Below are 20591 nucleotides of genomic sequence, written 5' to 3' on the forward strand. Positions count from 1 at the left end.
TGTATGTCAGCTTTGCTTAATTGTGCATTACTGATTTAAAAATATATATATTTTTTTTTTAAAGAATTTCACTTAAGCATCACTAAGCAGACTGTTTTAAAGCCCTTTGCTATTTCTGTGCGTACCACAGCAAGCAGAAATTGTGCTGACGTTCAGTGTTTATGCAAGCTTTGAGTGTAAACTTTTAGCATCCTGGTTAGACAACTGGACATCCTGGTTTTGTACGTCTGCCCGCTATGTTAAAGAACTCTAAAAAAGCTTATGTGCAGTCATATGTGATCATCTTGATGTGTCCACACTTTCTTAAGCTTCCCTATGATTCACTCTCTATCTTTTCCTTTCAAGGATGAAATCAGCTTCCGTTCCAGCTGTTCCAGCTGTTGCTTTTCGCCACAGACTTCACAATATCCACTTTGATTGCATCTGATTTCCACTCCTCTCCGTTTCTCTCTAGCTCGACAGTCCCTGACCAGGCCCAAGTCCTTTGTATCCACTAGGCTGCTGTCTTTGGAGGAGGCTCAGGCTCGTTCCCAGGCTCCACTGCTCCTTCAAGGATCTTCTCACCCCCTACAGGATCGCTTCCATACAGTGCTAGATCTTCCTACTCACAGGTAAAATAATTCATATTTGCCACTTAATACAAGCTACTATTCTTCTAGAACATTTAAGTTGAATCCCTAATTTTGTCTAGAAGGAAAAGAGGGCCGAAGGTCCGGAAGACAGCTGGAGGGAGCTGGAAGACATTCTTTGCTATTGGAAAGCCTGCAGGCTCAGGCCGTCGTAAGCCCATCCGGATCACCTCGCTGTTCCAGCCCTCCACCTCTCACGCAGGTACAGAAGAAACCCAAATAACTTGAAGGATCACTTCAAGTTAGCTTTTGGCATTAGCAAAAAATACATTTCTTATATTATGTTGACCGATCAGGCATGACATTATGACCACCGGCCTAATATTGTGATGGTCCCCCTTTCGCTGCCAAAACGGTCGTGACCCGTCGAGAATTAACAGCATTATCTTCTTCAGCAATTTGAGTTACAGTTTCTCATCTGTTTAATCAGGCCAGCCTTCGGTCCCCATGTGCATTAATGAGCCTTGACGCCCAATGACCTTGTCACCGGTTCACCACTGTTCCTTCCATGGACCACTTTTGATAGATACTGACCACTGCAAACCAGGAACATTCCACAAAAGCTGCAGTTTTGGAGATGCTCTAACCCAGTCGTCTAGCCGTCACAATTTGGTCCTCGTCAAACTCGCTCAAATCCTTACTTGGTGTTATTCACGTCACCTGTAAGTGGTCATAAAGTTGCCTGGTTGGTGTAAATATTCCTTTTAATGTTTAAAAATAATCATTGCTGTACAATTCTTTACCCTATAAGTTAAATAGTCTATACAATAAATTCTGATTATAGGTTCTAAATTAAAGCGAAGCCATGAGGTGTATAATATGCTGACTTGTCAGTGTTTAAACAGAAGCATCAGTGTGCCAATGCCTATGGTTATATGATGTTTTAGGTTGCAGAGTGGACAGTGTAACCCTGAGGTCAGCGAAGAGTGAGGAGTCTCTTTCTTCCCAACACAGTGGAGCAGGTTAGAACAAATTGTCCTACACAAAAACCATGTTGATGTGATCTCAGCTCATTATAGTCATCACAGACTGGGACACAGACATACACTATCTCTTATTCCCAGGTCAGGGGAAGCTGCAGCACTTACGGAGACCTCGCTCCAGCAGTGATGGTCTCTCCCTGGCAGCCTCCATGGACCCTCAGCTCCTTGCCCAGGCAGTTCCTTCGCAAATCCCGCCAAGCCGTTCGTACGACAGCTTGCTGCCTGACGAGGCCCGAGACGCTAATGAGGAGGAAGACGATGATGAGGAGGGGGTCTACATGCTACCCGATTTCTCACAGGACCCCACCATGTCTTGGATGGCTGAGGACATTGCCGACTTTAGCCCCACTTTTCCTGAAGAGGGACCAATTGGAATGGGGAGCAGTGGCCCTGTTGCCCCTGGGGAGATTGAATCTCCGTCTGCGGCCACGCCTTCTCCTTATCGCTATCTGAGTCGCCATGGGCACGCTCGTTCCGGAAGCCAGCGTTCAATTACAGAAGACCCAGACTCTGTTCTCAACCAGTCAGAAGCAGCAGCACGTAGGAGTTTGATTTTGGCTGCAGCTGCCCCAACCCAGCAGGTGTTCTGTCAGCATAGACCACCTGCTGTTAATTCCTCCATCACCACCCAACCTGGAGATCCCAACCTTAGTCCCTCCCAAAGCCAGCCCACAGCCACTCCAGCTCCTGTACCCACTGCTCAACCGCCACAGGAAAGGCGTTCATTTACAAAAAAGGTGGTGCACGCCCTTTCACCGAAATCACCAAAGTCGCCCCCAATGGACATATCTGACCCCATTGCCATCAGTGTACCTGCCAAGGTAAATTTTATTCATAGGGATTCGTGTAACATATCCTGGTTTTGATATTAATTCAGTTATAAAGGCATATATATACACAGTTTATGCAATAGTCATCGAAAGGACTCATGACTTTTCAGGTGCTGGAAATGATTGGCGGGCGAGCTGGCGAATTGCAGTCCGGGAACCCAGGTGGTGGACCCGCCCAGCCACCCCAAATGATATCTATGCTGCTGAAGTCGTGTGACTTCCAGCTTACAGAGAGCTGCCAACAGGAGTTAAGCAGCAAGTTTGGCCATGACAAGATCAGAGGCCCCAGTGAGTATAGTCAGTGCCCTGTGTTCCAGGCTAATACCTAGTTGTTTGTTCTGGATAGGGTTACAAAGAGGCGGAAGATTTTGACATTATTTTGTGTGTAGGATGCATGAAATGATCTGTGTTATGTTATGGCCTTAATAGCCCTGCAGTAAGTGTCCTGTGTGCATATAATTGATGAATGTGCAGGGTAGATATACAACTGAAATTGCATTAAATCTGGTTGTTTTTTTTTTTTTTTTCAACTACATTTAAGTTCTAGGCTAACCTGCAATTTTGTAAATTCAGTTTATTCCTGTTGATTTCCATGGAAAGTTTCCAGTCTTGAAAAATTTGATAGATTACAATGTTACATGTGTAAATTAGGTCTAGTGTCTAATAATAATTAGTGTAATGATTATTATTTTCTTTGCTTTGCAGGGTTGAAAAATCTACTATCATAGTTATGCCTAAATGCAATAAGATTTATTGCATCCCTGAAATAAGTGCCAGATTAAACATGAATTTTGGTCAATGTTGTCCCTGCATCTTAAAATCATTGGATTTCTAACTGTGCAATGCTCTGTTTATTTTTCAGGTATTATTGGTCCCACTGGTGCTCCCTTGCCCTACCAAAAGCCCCCTCCTCCACCGCCTAAAAACCCAGCACGCCTCATGGCTCTGGCACTGACTGAGAGTGCCAACAAAGCTCTTCGCCAGGGGGCCTCTCCTCCCTATCGTCCTCGCGAGGCCGGGAGTCCCCCTGAGGCCGACACTCATTTTCAGCGCTCCCAGTCTGCTGATGCTGGAGCTATGCTCGCTTCAGATCCAGACCAACTATACTCCACTGTGCGTCCCCTTTCTGTGTGGATGTCCGAGGGTGATGGTGAAGTTAGTGCTCCTGAAAAGACTACGGACTCAGCACAGGACGAGGATGAACCAAGATCACCAACGGGCCAGGTGTGATCATGTATGGATGTGTGAGAGAGCTCATGCATGTGGAAAATTGGCCATGCGCTCTGGATAGCAGCATACACTGGGACGGCATGCACTGGCAAATGTCTGGGTTGCACAGTACTATGTTATGAGATGAACCATAAGCAGCAGGTTGCAGTGGTCCAGTTGCCGACTTCAAGTGTCTCGGATCCAACATGTCAGCCTTTTGCCTCCCAGATTGTTAGTTGTCATATTACAGCAGAATGGCTGGCAGGAAAGAATTGGCCAAGGCTAAATTGGGGAGACCATTGGGGGGGCGGAAGTGAGATTGTGTTTCCATGAGAGAAACGCATGTGGTCAGAATAGCACCAGTTGCACAGCTTCCGATGTATACAGGACGATTTCTTTTGGCCCATTGACTTATGAAAGCCGGTGCATCTGTTGGCGTATTACAAAACTAGTTGCATAACTTTTTAATACCATATTGTTAGCCAAAAAAATAAATAAAAATTTGTGTTGCATGCAGCTGTTTCACAATATTGCATAAATGTATTCTTTGTTTTGCAGGACACAGGTACCCTCTCCTCTGATGCCTCAGTTTCTGACTCTGGAACATCAAATAGTGAGTTGTCTGCTGGTAGTTCCTCTGGGGACAACGAGAAGACGCCAAGTCCCATCTACAATCAAAAGCCACAGCTTCCTACTCCTCCAAACCAAACTCCTAAATCCAGCCCACCTACCGCTTGTGAGGTTTCTACTCAAAGAAAACCACCAGCATATGGCAGGCAGTTCTCTGCTCCACACCTTCAGCAACAGACATCAGGCACAGAGTCAAAATCCCCCAACCAGGCTCATTCCCAGCTCCTGCATTCCAGGTCAGAAAGCTCCCCCTTGGCTCACATGAACACCTTTCAGCCCACACGCCCCAAAGTGCCCCCCAGGCCACTTGAGTCTGCTCCACCAAGGCCCCCAATTTCCAAGACTGACCGACAAGACTTCACACGTCGCTCTCTGGATGCCAGTCGCATTCGGCGCATGGTGGGGCCGGCTCAAGTTAACCAACCACTTTCAAGAGCTTTTTCCGAGCGAATTAGCAGCACGTCGGATGCACTCTCTCGCTTCCATGCATCCCGATTGGCTGGCCAGGCAGCACAGTTTGTGACAATAGCTCAACCTCTCATGCAGCAGCAGCAGGTCCAGGTATCTCATATCCGACCTGCATTCTCATCTTCTGAAGACCCCTCCAATATGGAAAATTTATACTATGAGATAAGTGCCCCTGATCTTCCACCAAGTTACTCTCAGCATAGCTACCAGAATATGAGGTTAGATGTGGATGGCAACTTCCGGCTTTCAGAGCCAGCCAATCAGAGGCCCCAGTCTAGGGGTCATCAACCACCTCCATACTCACAAGTGCCAGGTTCTGCCAGGGCTCCTCAGCTCTGGTCCTCTGAGGCTACACGTGCCTGGACTTCAGCTCATTCCCATGCTTCCTTGTCTCATTCCCATTCTCATTCCCATTCTCACCGACAATCCCAAAACAACCTATCAGGTCCTCGCGGTCACCCTCGGCTGCAGCGTCAGATTTCTTCCTCAGTCAAGCTGACCCGCAGTGAATTGCACCCCATCCCTGCTGCCACTAGCTTGGCCCCAACAGGGGGGCTGATACCTCTGTCTGTACACCAGCGTAGTCTACACTGCTCCACACGGTTACCCTCATCCAACCTTACCGCTTCCCAGATGCATCCCTACTTTGAAAATGGGAAGGTGTGCTATCGCTATTTTGAGACTTCTGGACCTGAGGAGGGATCACTGAGCCACCTTCAGCCATCCACGTCAAAATCCCATCAATCATTTTCATCCCAGACCTCCCCAATACAATTATATAACCTAGCCTCCAACGACGAACCCATTTATGTGAACTACCCCTTCTCAAGCTCTCCAGGTGCTGGAGTAAATGCTAAAACTTGGGCCACCACCGACCTTGATGGAGATGTCCACCAAGGGACAGAATCTGTCACGCACCCTTCTGAGCCATCTATAGAGGACGAGCTGCCAGAAAATGCTTTAGATCAAAAGGGTCCTGTGACTAATTTTGAAATCGCTACTCAAAACGATGGTGCCACAGGTCCCAAGGCACTGGAGATGACCACAGCCTCTGATACAACACACTTTCGCAGCCACTCTGATCCACAGAGCTTGAGTTCAGAACCCAGTCAGGCCCTAACAGGTAAAGACATAGCTTCACTTCTGATTGAAAAGCTTGTGGAGGATGAAAGAGAGGGTCTGAGTGTGGCTACTTCATCCTCTGCATCTTCCTCACCCCATGTTGAGTACCCCCCTAACCCATACCCCAGCCAACATCATAAGCGCCCACCACCTGCGTACAACCCAGGATCCTCTCGGGCAAATTTTGAGAGCCAAGGTCTGACTAGAGAAAGTCCAGGAGTGTTTCATCGCCAAGATCCCATGCGTCGTTCTTCCAGTGGCCAGTACAGACAAGCCTTTGATGTTATGCCATCTGGTGACCAAGTTCTTAAATTTTATCGAAGCCAAGAGATTATCCAAAATCCCCAGGGAGAAAGCACAGCGCAGAACCCGTACCCAACAAGACCTCAGTGTCAGGATTCCATCAGTCATATTCTTCAAGCTCACCCAGACACATCCCATTCCTCTACTCCTCCTTTGGTGGCCTTCTCAAACTTGGCACTAAGCACACCAAGAGGATATGGAGCTCAAATAGAAGTTAATCTGTATAACCAGTACCCTTACCAGGCAGGTCCGGTGCTTCCGCCCTATCCCAATGCTCCCAGGAGGGATGTTATCCTGGACCCTGCTCTCCGACCTCCAGGTCTTCGGAACCAGAGGGACTTGAACCAGCAGGGCAGTCTGTCTGGTCCCAATTGGTCTATCCATACAGAGGGTCAGACCCGCAGTTACTGTTAAAGCACAAACCAATGGCAAGGGTAACATTCTTTGGACTGGAAATGAAATCCATCGGGAAGGAATGTCCTAAAAGAACCCCACTGCTGTGCTGCAAAACTGAACCTTTAGAGTAAAGGAAAGAAATGTAGACAGAGATGGTAGGGCAAGATGGTTATGAAATATCAAAGAAGTGAACCATTTAGTGGCTTAGAATTGTAAACATTCCAGTAGACACTGTGTTGTCCAGCAGAGGGCATCAGAGAGTTGTGTGGCTGCTGTCCCTCTGAAGGGAGTATCAGGTATTTCTGCATGGTGGTGATTTTCTGCTTTAGGTACTTTCTTGGTTTAAGTTTATTGCTAGAACACTAAGTGGCAGTACAGTGTGGTGTACAGGAAAATAAGCTTAGTATGTTTCCTTTTTATTAATGCTAAAATAATTTGATGGTACCCTTATGCTGCTGGCTGGTTCTAAAGATGTTTTATTTTGCCTCAGTATTCTTCTGTTTGTAGCAGTATGAAATTTTGGTTTTTACAGCTTTTAACCTTTTAAGTTAATTTAAACTTCATTACAAAGAGCATTTACGGTAGTTTAATTTTATTTTATTTTTTTTGCTCTGTTTCGAAAATCACAAACGAATAGGAATGCTTTTAGTCATTGGTTTAAGTCGAAAGGGCATGTGTTTTCATTCGTGTATGGATACTTGTGTCACAGTAGTCTTCTCTGTCCTGTGAAACGTTCACGGAAGAACGTAAAGGAACCACTGCCATGTGCATCTGTATACATTTATTTGTGTGTGTGTGTGTGTGTGTGTGTGTGTGTGTGTGTGTGTGTGTGTGTGTGTGTGTGTGTGTGTACTCGCATGTGTCCATGTTTATGGAAGGTACTGCACATGTAACTATGAGTAATGGATGTGGGATTTCATAGCTGAACTTTCAACCATGCTAATCAGTGCATCAGTTATTACATTAAAGGTAAAGAGGTTTCTTCCTAACAGTTAGTTGTACCGTAATTTTTGCTGCATAGCTCATCAAAAGTTTCGGGCATAATTTTTTTTTTTTTTTTTCTAAATGAAGGAGGACGTTTGTTGCGTATTGAAACACCCTGCCCAGTCACCTAACTTCAAACCAATCGATCTACTCTGGGAGGAGTTCGGAAAGAAAAGAATCGAGTCATGGCAGAGCATTTTTGATGGCTGCCTAGAAAAACTGACCGTTCAAGAATGAAGAATGTGTATGCAGTGTGCAGAGGGTTTTTATTCATTATAGCGGCGAATATTTTTCCACGTTAATGTTCCGTTCCAGCAAAAATAAAGCTCCGTCGATGGTTCATTGTGAAAATCTACATGTCTCGAAATCTTGCCCCATGTTTGTCTAGTTCCGACACCGTTTGAATTCGTTGTCCTTCCCGAACTGTTGGAACGTTCTCACAAAGGTGTTCACTTAATGATTCTTTTACCACAACCAAGTGTGTATCAGTGGTTCTCAGTTCTACAATTGCATTGTGACACTGAAACACCTGTCAATCACTCATACACCCGTTTTCCCTCCTCAAGACTTTTTTTATTTGTCGAAATATTTGAGCCAAGTTTATTAGGTGGTCTTTATATACTGCCAAAGTTTAGTTCAGCAGATACAGGGTTGGGCAGCTCAACACTACTGTAATGCAATATGACAATGTGAGGGTTCTTTAGGGCAAGTGAGCTCCTGGTGATCTGCCCTTAATTTAAACACGCCTGACTTTAAAATGTACGCAGAGCTGTTAAGCTTTTTACAGTGAATGGGTGTGGGCGTGTTTTTCAGTTGTGTTTAATTTCGGTAGGAGGGTAGCTCTCCCAGAAAACGTAGTTGGGTGGACCAGGGATGACACCTGTCCTAGTTTCCTAGCAACGGATGCCTTTCCTTGAGCACTTGTTTTTCGTAACGTGCCGAGACTTGAACATTTACCTCTTGAGTCAGTGTTAATAGGGATAAGTGAGCCTTTTAATTGCTTCTTGCTCATTAGCAGTATGTCTGGTGTCCTTACATAGCTGGCCCTAAATGTTTAAGGTGAATACATTGCACAATTTTATTTTATTTTATTTTTGTTTTGCTGCTCAAGAGTGAGCAAATTTTGTACAAAAGGTACAAAATTTACTTGTATGAATGTGTGTGTGTATGAATGAGTGAAGGCTCTCTTGACTTTTTTTGTTTGTTTTTAATCCATATCTATGCAGTGAAGTACAAAGGAAGATTTCCTACAACATAGTAATTTACTCTTTACTCCAAATGCTATGTATGTATTACAATAGGTTGTGTGTTGGGTGTTGGTTTATGTGCTTTAAACCTAAACATCCTATTCAGTGGTCTCTTTTTTTTGCCTTGTAGCACATTGCAAAAAGGCAAGTTACCATGTTTTGTAATATTTACCAATGTGTGAATTAAAAAAAACTTGGATGCATCAGTCATATACTGTGTTTGGGTGATATTTCAGACAACATATTATTGAATTCTCAAATCTGTTTTGTCAGATTGTGGTGTTTTTTTTTTTTTTTTTTACTATTACAGCAGCTCCGATAGTATAATATAATATTATATAATATTATAATTGGATCAGCCATTAAAATCCTGCCTGGGGTGCAGTCAGCGTTCAAAATTCCTGCCAAAGGTGTTCAGTAGGTTTGAGGTCAGAGCAGAGGATACTCAATATCTTCTACTCCAGCCCATGTAAATCATATCTTCATGGTGCTGGCTTTGTACACAGGAGCATTGTCATGCTGAAACAGGTTTTGTTTTAGGAAAATGTAATGTTACCACAATCTTGGAGGCCCACAATTTTATAGAATGTCTTTGGATGTGGTAATGTTTGGGGAAGAACCACATATGGTTGGAAAATCCAGGTGTCTGAATACTTTTGTCCATACAGTATAGTGTATATATGTGTGCAAAAAAATCTAATAGATAAAAGTCAGAAAATGTTCCAGCATTATTGGACGGTACAAACGACAAAACAAACTGCGCAACTCTTTAACATTCAAGGCTGTGACTGTATTCAGAATGGAACATTTTAAAGGCCATCGTCAACCAATAGAGCACTAGGAACAGGACGTCTCACCAAAATGCATAAAAGGACAAGACAAAACCTTTTCGGGGAGGCTGCCAAGAGATCAAAAAGCTGCAGGAATATCTGATATGTACTAATTACTCTCTGCATGTGACAATTTCTCGGTCTTTATATGTCTGGGGTTGGTTAACCAGACAAAAATCCTTCCTCAAAAAATATCTATAAGATTAAATAAATTATCCAAGACCACATGGCAAATGTGTTCTGGTCCAATAAGACCCATTTGTATAATGAAGTATATTATTTCCACAGGTTGTATTATGTTTGGGAGGGGGACACCACATAAAAATGAACAGCATGACTATGGTGAAGCATAGTGGTGGCAGCAAGAAGCTTTAGGGCAGCTTTTAAATTATTATTATTTTTTTTAGCCAGAACTGGGGCTTCCATCAAGGTGGAGACAATTTGAACTAGCAAGGCTTTAACATGATATTATTCTCCATTGGAAAAAACCTCTCATTTTAAAAGATCTTTGTATGTCATTTTATAAATCCATAGTTTCGACCTGATTTATTACTGGTAGGAATAACTGGTCAATATAATTCCTTTTTCCAATACATTTAGTGATAATATAATAATATATATATATATATATATAATGCTATAATAGCTATTATTTTGTTTTCAGCTTTACAATGAACATGAGGGTGGAATTTCTCCCTCTATATCTTTCCTAGAAGAATATCCTGTTAAACTAGTCAGCTTCTGTTACAAGATCCACTCCCAGGTACACACCAACATGACTAATTTCAACTCCTGTATGAAATCACATATCTTGTTTGTCCTGTAGTTTCCTGGGTGTAACCGTCAAACAATGGTCAAAGTTTTGTTACATAGAGCTTAGATACAAATATAGAATGAACAAAAAAAGCAAAGTGGTCTCTATAGTGTTTATTAAAACATTCAAAACGGGCCACATATCGACACATGTAACTGACTAAAACAGTATAAATATATATATGTATAGATTACTATCAATGTACAATAGCCATAAGAGAAAATCCCTGAAATGGACTATTCTTTGAAAAGAATGTAATGTAATCTATAATCAAAACCAATGACTGCTCAAAAGGAACAAAGCCACTATCATGCCAAACATAAAACACGGTACATGCAAGTTGTAAATGTTGTGCAATCAGAATAATATCAAGATTTGCCTTGAGGAAAGATTTTGGCAGCAGGAGACAGAAACGGTGAATCATTTTTGTGGCATTGTTCCTAAAACAAGTATGCTATAAATAAAGAAAAAAAAACTTCTTGTACTCCTAGATTTCATTCGCAGGCCAACATTAGCGTTTTTGGTGGAAAAATTTGTTCCGTGATCTTATTCCAGGAGTAGGAAGTACACCATGACAATCAGCATGAGGAAAAACTGAACAATCGAGAGAGAAAAAAGACATTAGCATCATAATTTTTTACATTTGTCTATGTATGTAATTGGTTAAAAATAAATTTTAGGGTTAAAAGGGTTACAATATTCGTAATCATTATAGCTCCATATAAAGTCAAGACATTGTGAGTGAATTCAAATTTAGAGAGCATAAGTGAGGCATTTGTGGTGGCCTGGAAAAAAACAATTCACAATATATCCACACGGCCTCTGAGGGTGTACTGAGTTATGTGACACCAAGACAGTATCAGATTCTTTACATTCTGTAAGTTGCAAAGTGGGGCCTCTGTTGATAGGACTGATTTGTCTAGCACATCCCATAGATGCACGGTTAATTGGATTGAAATCTGGGCAATTTGGAAACCAAGTGAACTGCTTTTCATTTTACTCAAACCATTCCTGAACCATGTTTGCAGCTCAGCAGGACGCATTATTCTGTTTATAGGGATGTCATTATTAAATAGAATTGCCTTGAACGGGTGTATCGTAGTCTGCAATGTTTAGGGAGTTGGTTTGTGTCAAAGTAACCCAAGTGGCAGGACCCAGCAATGGGACATCACATCGCCTTTGCTAGCCTGACATGGCCCAATATATGGAAATATATCCTTTATTTTTTTTTTTTTTAAACACATGAAAGAATGCATTATGAAGCAGTCAAGGCCACCATGTTCCGATGCTTGATGGTAAAGTCTGATGCTCACATACCCATAGTTGTCTTTCATTAGACCATTTTAGGTTTTAACCACTGCAAATCATCACCTCACTGTATTTGACAGTTGGTAGAAGGTGTTCACGGTAATGTGCTGTGTTTGAACTGATCAGACTAAGGTAGATATCGTTGGTAAAACACAAAGTAAATTGCTTCAGAACATTTATCTTTTTGATGAAATGTAGTTTTGAAGCCTTAGGTAATGCTGTCATATTCTTTTTGGCAAGAGGGGCCTTTTCCTAGCTACTTTTCCATCAATATTCCATACTTGGCCAGTCAGATTTTTATTTTTATTTTATTTTATGTTGCCACAAGTAAACATATCTATTGTGCTTACAGAAGGTTGCAAGTCACATGATGCAGCTCTTGGATTTTTTTTTTTTTTTTATATATATATCTCTGAGCATTTAAATAGGCTGAAATAGGCATTCTGATAGGCTGAAAAGTTGAAATTGTTTCTATGTCTACAAAATAAACTTGGTACAAGTATTTCACATCTATCTATTGAGATATATATATATATATATATATATATATATATATATATATATATATATACATATATATATATATATATATATATATATATATATATATATATATACATACATATACATCCTACAGTGACCGGTAGCATTAGTTCCTATTATATCCTCAAAACATCAACATTTTAGTACGATATATTGACAAGGATTTGTTTTTAAACACTCACCATATACATTTGCACAGCAAAGCCATACCAGCTCACAGACCAGGTATAACGGTGTAACATAGACTGGATGTAGCTGAAACAACCCTGCAGAAGTCAAAGCAAATAAACTCACTTTGAGTACAGTGTAAAGCAGGCAATGATGAATCTATCAGTGCAATGTATATATTAAGATTGCATATATAAAGCTTACAGTCCATCCGGGAAATATTCACAGCATTTCACTTTTTCCACATTTCATGTTACAGCCTAATTACACAATAGATTACATATTTTCCTTCAAAATTCTACAAACAATACCCCATACTGACAATGGAAAAGAAGTTTGTTTGAAATCTTTGCACATTTTTAAAAAGAAAAGAAAAAAATGAATCAAATGTACACAAGTATTCACAGCTGAGCTCAGGTGCATACTGTTTCCACTGGTCATCTTTGAGATGTTTCTACAACTTGATTGGAGTCCACCTGTGGTAAATTCAGTTGAATGGACATGATTTGGAAATGCAGACACCTGTCTATATAAGGTCTTACAGTCTTACAGTGCATGTCAGAGCACAAACCAAGCCAAGAAGAGCCATGGGATTGTCTGTAGACCTCCAAGAAATGATTGTATTAAGGCACAGATATCTGGAAGGGTACAGAAAAATTTCTTAGCATTGAAGGGCCCAATGAGCACTGTGGCCTCAAGCATCCGTAAATGGAAGAAGTTTGGAACCAGCAGGACTCTTCCTTTTTATTTGTAACAAATTTTGTGAAGATTTCGAACACACTTTCACATTGTCATTATCTGGTATTGTTTGTAGAATTTTGAGGAAAATAATGAATTTAATACATTTTGGAATAAGGCTGTAGCATAACAAAATTTGGAAAAAGTTTTATTTCACTGTAAATACTTTCCAGATTCACTGTATGATGAAACTTCTTGACAGTAGACTAAATAAATGTGCCTGGGTTTTGCTCACCTGGTTGAATATTGCACTGGTCTGGCCAAGCATGCAGCCAACTGGGTCAGCAGCATCAAAGCTGTTCTGACGTTGACAGCAGTTGAGGGGCCACTGGTATTTGGTGCCATACGTCTGCCTGAATGTAGAATTGTAATCCATCCAATCCAGTGGACTGTCTGTCCCACAGCATTGAGCCTAGACACACGAGAGTAAGAACATTGAAATCTCTCCATCGGTTACTCAAAATAGCCCTAATTACTTCCAGATATAATGAAAACAAAACATGAAACATCCATCCCTTCATCTCCAGTAACTGATTTATCGTGGCTCCAGAGATTATCCTGGAAATACTATATTTAAGGCAGGATATTTGGCAAGTCCACCACAGGCCACCATGCACATCCACACATTCACATTAAAGCACTTTAGTGTCACCCAGGGGCAGGCTTGCGAAGTGGGTTGCAAAGTATTTTTCAAAAACTCATAATGCGACATCATTCATCTAGAGCCAATAAATCAAAAACTCCACACAAAGCCTATGTGCCAGAATATAGGCTTTTATTTGCAATAACTAACATCTATAAAACGTTTCTTGGGTTTATAACCGATTGATTCGGGATCAGTCAAAATTGTGCATGGAATAAAACACATTTTGGGGCATGCTGTTATAGGATAATTATCTATTTCAGGATGGTAACAGCATCACTTTACTGCCTTTTAAATGCATGAGCTCATCGTCACACAAGATTGGCTTCTATCGCTCCATTTTCCGGTTTGCTCTTAGCAAAATGACACTCTTGGTTGTTCTATAGTGATCCTTTTTGGAAGACTTTATAAGGAAATCATCAGACGTAGGATTAAACATTGAACCTTAAAAACCTACTTCAATATATACCCTCAAAAAAGGTACTACCCTGCTGTAAAAATTTGTCTGATCAGCTGCTAAAACACAGGCCATGCTGGTTGAACTGGTTGACCATCCTTGCCCAGAAGTCCCAGAAAATGGGAAACAGCTTCTGCATTACACCTTACTCATTATTAAATCGTAGTCGAGGTCATTTAAAAATGTAAAATTTACAGACATTTTTTGTTTAGGTTAATGAAGTAAGTAAAGAAAATCTGAAATATCTTTTTTTTTTCCTAACAGTTGTCAATGTATGGTCTACCAGCATAACCAGCTCAAGTTGTGTTTAGCTCCAAGCTAATGTGGCTCATGTGTGAGTTTAGTGAACATGATTAACAATATGGCTCCTAACAGAGTAAAAGCAAGAAATATTCCAGAACTGGGTACACTTACATCTTTCATTACTTTATTCCAAGTACCGGTGATCTGTCTTCCTTGGTCACTGCTGTCTGCATAGTATTTCAGCATTTGATTCTTCACCAGGTTACTGTTTCCAATCAGCTGCAAAAAAAAAAAAATAATAATTAAAAAAAAACGACAAAAAAGGATAAAATGATTGTTCAGCTTAAACACTAACATGGCCGAAAGTGAATACAAATTTAAAGCTAGAATAACTGTGCTTTTAATGAAGTTATTGAAAGAAGTATGAAAAAGAAAAGGATGCAACAGTGACCCTGTGTTTGAATTTTATGCTAGTTAGCTTCCTTTACAATATCATTGGGCCTTTTTAAAGATAAACATTTACATTTATAATAGACAGAAAACACTTCTTGTTGTTAGAAACTACAAAACAATTGTTTATCTGTGAAGGCATTTTCATTTCCCAAATGTACAGCTAAGAAAAGATGTCATAGCTATTTCATAGCTAACTTCATTGGCTTGCTAACTAGCTTGAAGAGTACAAATGCAAAAAATAAAATAAAATAAAGTTCCTAAAAGTTTTAAATATAATTATTGCTGCAGGAAAGACACCCTCATCAAATTTGTAATGGTTTTAATAGTTAGTTTGAGAATTGTACTGGTTTTAATGTTAGCTGTAATGGTCCGTACTCTATTGATAATTTGTTGCCTTATGTTGGTGGCGTGTTATATCTAGTGAATACCACAAATATAGGAGCTTTGGTGACTTGTAGATCACATTTTGTTGTATACTGACACCAATATGGACCATTAGGACACCATTAAGCATTCAGATTCAAGTAAGTTTCTACAGCTGTTTCTTTGTTTTGATGATAATGATTTAATGGTATACACAAACACTACCAAAATGCAACCCATTTGGTAATGACTTTAACGTTTAACAGTTATGTTTGAATTTCTGTAATGGTTTCTTTTTCTTTTTTTCTTTTTTTGGCAACAGTAAAGACTGATGTTATATAAAATGATGTTATAGTGAGTGTCTGCTCCTGTACACTTACATAATCTCTGTTGGTGACTGCTGTGATGCAGGACGCACATTCAAATAGGAAGATGATGAACATGAGGAGCAGGTACTGTTGAACAAAGTAAGTCATAGTTGTTTTTTTAAATAAAATCCTTGCATCATCTAAAAATAACTATTTCCTTTAAATTCATTAGATACAAATAAAACACATACCACCAGCACGAGGACACGTTTCTTTTTCAGAGCAGCGTAGATCCCAAAGATGGCAGTGCAGAAGTAGGCAAAGCCAGTGAAGATGGCTATCCAGGCTGCTGCGAAGAGATCATCTTTCCCTGATATGGCCGCTATTGGGTACAGTTTATATGGATCTACGACCACCCAAATCGCCAATGCAAATAACGCCAATCCTGTTGCCTAAAAAAAGAATCAATAATTTCACCCAATGATACAACTGAAAGATGATCACCATGATATTCATTCATCCACTCATTGATATACTGTATATATCACATTTTGATGTTTTCTCTGTGTCTCTCTATTTCTTTTCTTCCTATCCACAACCAAACTCTAAATAATAATACCAAGGACACACCATCATCTCTGACCTGCTTCTATACACACTAATATTACAGTAATGTGAACCCCACACTGTTCATTTCATATGTGTTACATTAACACAATCAACATGGACTACTATATTGTACTACAACTCTGCACCTTGGACTTATTCATTCATTCATTCATTTTCTTCCGCTTATCCGTAATTCGGGTCGCGGGGGCAGCAGTCTAAGCAGGCCCCCGCCTTCGACTGCTGCCCAATCCTCACAGCACCGTCCCTTACGGTCCCTCCTGCAGGTGGTGAGCCCACGGGAAGGCGGCCCCACGTCACTCCGACGTCACGGACCTTGATATTTCCCTCGTAAGGGACCCCCGGAGCATAGAGGGTTAAGGGCCTTGCTCAAGGGCCCAAGAGTGGCAGCTTTGGACTTATTCATATATATTTTTATTATTAATATATATTATATATATATATATATATATATATATATATATATATATATATATATATATATATATATATATATTTATTTATTTATTTTATTTTTATTATGTTTTTTATTGCACCAGCACTCCATGACAAATTCCTTGTGCATGCAACCTATGATACTTGGCAAAGTAAAATTATAGCATTTTAATTAGGGCTGTCAAAATTAACACGATAGCGCTAATTCATTTTAATGCCACTAATTTTAATAATGCACGATTAATGCAGCATTTCTGTTTGACCATTTTTATAAAAAATATAAATAAATATAAAAGAGGTTAAATTAAAACCTTCAATGCAACACACATTTATACATCCGCTCTTAAATCAGATATCAAATAAAAATTATCATCTATAATCACTAAATATTTTTTTAATCGATGCACCAAGTCTCAAATCAAGCACCAAAATCCGCCATGGTGCACACATCCGGCAATTAAACCCGTCTGTGTGGAAACATAGCAAAAGTTCCATTTGGTGTCCTGATGATTTACGTGATTTAAAACACTATAATTACTTTAAAACATTTACAAGAATATTTTGTCTTCATGCTCTATGTTGAGTTTGGACATACTATTAATAAACATACATTTGCATAAAGTATCCATATTTGTTGCATGCACATGTTGATTAGGGTATAAAAAAAATTTTTTTTTTCAAAAGTATTCATTTAAGGTACATTTAGAACAGATAAAAATGTGCGATTAAGTTGCGTTTAGTGACAGTCATGACAATGACATGATTCTCATGACAATCATGCGATTAATCGCAGTTAAATATTTTAATCAATTGACAGCCCTAATTTGAATATAAGGCTTCTCTTTTAAAAAAACATCACATTTAAATATTTAAATATAACATTTCTTACCTACTTCTACAGTAATACTTTTATTTACTCAAAGAAAACAAAAAATGACAAAATAACTACAATTATCTCTTATTATACAAAATTAATTTCCATTTAATTGCCTGAGGTAAATGTCATTCATAGCATTTAATGTCAAGCCTCATCATCATCGCTTAACTTTAATTTAATGATCATTTTACTCATTGATTCTGTATTGTTGCCCTCATTGTTTTTAGCAGAACTTTTTCACATTTTTATTTCGTAACAATTAAAACAATTTTAGTGTAATGTCAAAGTACATGTTTTCTGAACAGAACACAATTCCAGCCGTAGTAACTTCTGATGAGTATTTCCAGTCTGCCTGACATATACTTTCAGTGTCATTGTTCAAACATATAAATTCAAGGAATGGATGCAATCAGAAAAAATTATTTTTCATGTCAGGGAAGAAAGTAAACGCAGCAAAAGAAATCAGTGTTTTTAAATAAAAAAAATTCTAAAAGGCAAAAGGAAATTATATAACTATTCTTGTGTTGTATCATGTGAGAGTGGTAGCTCCAGTGGTTAGGGCGCCGGGTTATTGATCGGAAGGTCAAGCTCCGGTATCGCTAAGCTGGCACTCTTGAGCCCTTGAGCTAGGCCCTTAACCCTCCGTGCTCCAGGGGCGCCGTATCATGGCTGACCCTGCGCTCTGACCCCAGCTTCTGAGCAAGCTGGGATATGCGAAGAACAAAATTTCACTGTGCTGTAATGTATATGTGACAAATAAAGGCTATTCTATTCTATTATTAGACACATAACTATGAATTATTTATAATTGTTATTATTATTGTATAGACTTACCGCTGCAAATATATTCAATATCACAACGATGACCATTAAAGCAAGAATGCCTCCACTCGCCATGGCTGTAGTGTTTCTGTGGGTTTTCTCACAGTGGCACTGAAATAATCAACTGATGTGTGTCAGAGCTTACTGTTAAAGAAAAAATTGAAACCTGCGATCACAGGTTGGGGAGAGGCTAGATCTGTTTACGCCATCAGTTATTCAGCGGGAACGAGAAGAATAAAAAGCCAGCAAACCAGTTCTGCCTCTATTCTCAAAATCATCCCAACCTTTTTCTAAATCAGGGTTGGGGTCAGATCTGTTTGTTCCTTTATGCTACATAGACAAAAACATCTAAAAATAAAATGCTGAACTGTAAGTTAAAGAAATAATACCAATGATCCAGTGGTGTCCCATTTATACGGACAAATATATATTATATCTATATACAGTATATATGAAGATTTGTTTGTAATAATAAAAAAAAAGTATTTTATTTCTCTCCAATTTCAATAGTCGTCTTAAATATTGGTAACTCATAGTTATTAAGAAACAAAAGCATATATATATAAAATACAACAAAAGCATAAATTTATTCGAACGTCATAAGGCTGTCGAACAAGAACAAACATGTTTCTCATCCTGAGACTGAATCTGCTCCACCTGTACTGACTCCTGAACAGATGTTCTCACAACATCAGAGTGACTTTCTGTGTTTATTATTGGGATTAAATAACAGTGAGAGTGATAGCGCTGCCATATTGTCTTCTACCAGTCTCAAATGAGTTTTAAACCAAACTACCTTTCTTTGTGTATCTATATTATTGGTTTTGGGGTTTTCAGTAGAGATTCATACTCATCTCATTTAAGTCATATCAGTTAAAAGCTAAGTCTGAAAGACAATGATAACTTTTTGAACTGTTTTAATTTGCAGTATTATCTGGTCCAAAGGGTAAGGCGAAACATATTTTAAGCTTGGTCTTATTTATTTAGATCAAGTCTCTTCAGAGTTTAAATCCATAATTGGCATTAATCATGTATAACCTTATAGTGTCTTATATAACAGAGTGCATTTGGGATTAATTATACTATGTTTTAAAAAATATATTATATTGCAGTTGCGCTCCATTGAAGTTAATTCATCATCGATTTTTATTGAATCCATTTACAAGAAAATGACAACAAAAACTAACACACATACAAGTCATCTTTTAACAACCAACTGTGTAACTAAATTTGTACAGTTCTCAAGAACAATTTTATTTTTGAGCGCTAGATATGTGCATCTAATACAAAGGTACTGTACATTATAAAGACAAAAATGTGCTTTTTTAAATTCCACATTTAGTCCCTATTACTTGTTACCTCCACTCTTCTGGGAAGATTGTGGTTGTGGTGATTTGTGCTCATTCAGCCACAAGGGTGTTAGTAAAGCCAGGTACTGATGTAGGTGAGGTGAGGAGTCCTGGGGTGCAGTCAGCATTCCAGTTCATCCCAATAGGGTTGAGGTTTATAGCAGGCCATTCGAGATCTTTCACTCTAATGCATGTAAAACATATCATCAGCTGGAGTTTGCTTTGTGCACAGGGGCATTGTGATGCTGTAAGAGGTTTGGGTCTTCTAGTTCAAAGACCTCCAACACTGTGATCCACTGTGATTCTAGCCATGTGTGATGAAGAATGACATATGGCTGGAAAAGTCAAATGTCTCATTACTTTTGTCCATTTAATGTAAGTATGTATAACTACTGTACTACAACTAGCACTCCTTTAGGATTGATACAAACCTGAACTGATTCTCTGTCAAACAATTCACATTGAAAATAGCTTGGTATTGAACATTTTTTCGTTTTTGACAACATTATTTCTGTGATATAACACACAAAGACCAACCACTTCCACTACCTGACCAATAAGAAAAGAAATATTGAAGCACCAAACCATTTAGATTACACTATACAGCAATTCTGACATCTGCTGGAGATCTCAGTCTTTACATAATTTGACTTCTTTTTTTTTTTTGTTAGCAGATGGCTGTTAATCATACATGTATATGTTTGCATTGAATGGTTTCTGCATAACTCCAATTAAAAACTGGTTTTTGTTTGTCTATGTGGGTTTTCTGTTTACAATACAAAAACCATCAGGTTTTAGACTGACACCATTTA

At 39.3% G+C, this 20591-nt stretch overlaps 2 protein-coding genes across 13 annotated transcripts in view; one reads left to right on the forward strand and one right to left on the reverse strand.

Moving 5' to 3' along the window:
- Positions 1-9011, forward strand: part of arhgap33 (Rho GTPase activating protein 33) — a 49885-nt gene extending 40874 nt beyond the window's left edge. For 9 of the 12 annotated variants that reach the window (XM_083529780.1, XM_083529791.1, XM_083529785.1 and 6 more), the window contains 7 exons: positions 455-611; positions 692-831; positions 1517-1591; positions 1694-2433; positions 2553-2730; positions 3305-3666; positions 4210-9011. In XM_083529780.1, coding sequence (XP_083385906.1) covers positions 455-611; positions 692-831; positions 1517-1591; positions 1694-2433; positions 2553-2730; positions 3305-3666; positions 4210-6588 — 4031 coding nt within the window. In that variant the 3' untranslated portion in view covers positions 6589-9011. The remainder of the gene's footprint in view (positions 1-454; positions 612-691; positions 832-1516; positions 1592-1693; positions 2434-2552; positions 2731-3304; positions 3667-4209) is intronic. The other 3 variants (XM_083529784.1, XM_083529783.1, XM_083529787.1) reach the window with 1 other exon arrangement.
- Positions 9012-10543: 1532 nt separating this feature from the next.
- Positions 10544-19128, reverse strand: upk1a (uroplakin 1a). The gene is made up of 7 exons (XM_083530051.1): positions 18443-19128; positions 15921-16121; positions 15742-15816; positions 14717-14824; positions 13438-13614; positions 12479-12562; positions 10544-11039 (listed from the first exon to the last, which is right to left on the reverse strand). Exons 1-7 carry the CDS (start codon positions 18503-18505, stop codon positions 10992-10994), a joined length of 756 nt encoding a protein of 251 aa, XP_083386177.1. The 5' UTR covers positions 18506-19128; the 3' UTR covers positions 10544-10991.
- Positions 19129-20591: the final 1463 nt, after the last annotated feature.

Source organism: Silurus aristotelis, assembly GCF_946808225.1.
Source record: "Silurus aristotelis genome assembly, chromosome: 25".
Taxonomy (NCBI): domain Eukaryota; kingdom Metazoa; phylum Chordata; class Actinopteri; order Siluriformes; family Siluridae; genus Silurus; species Silurus aristotelis.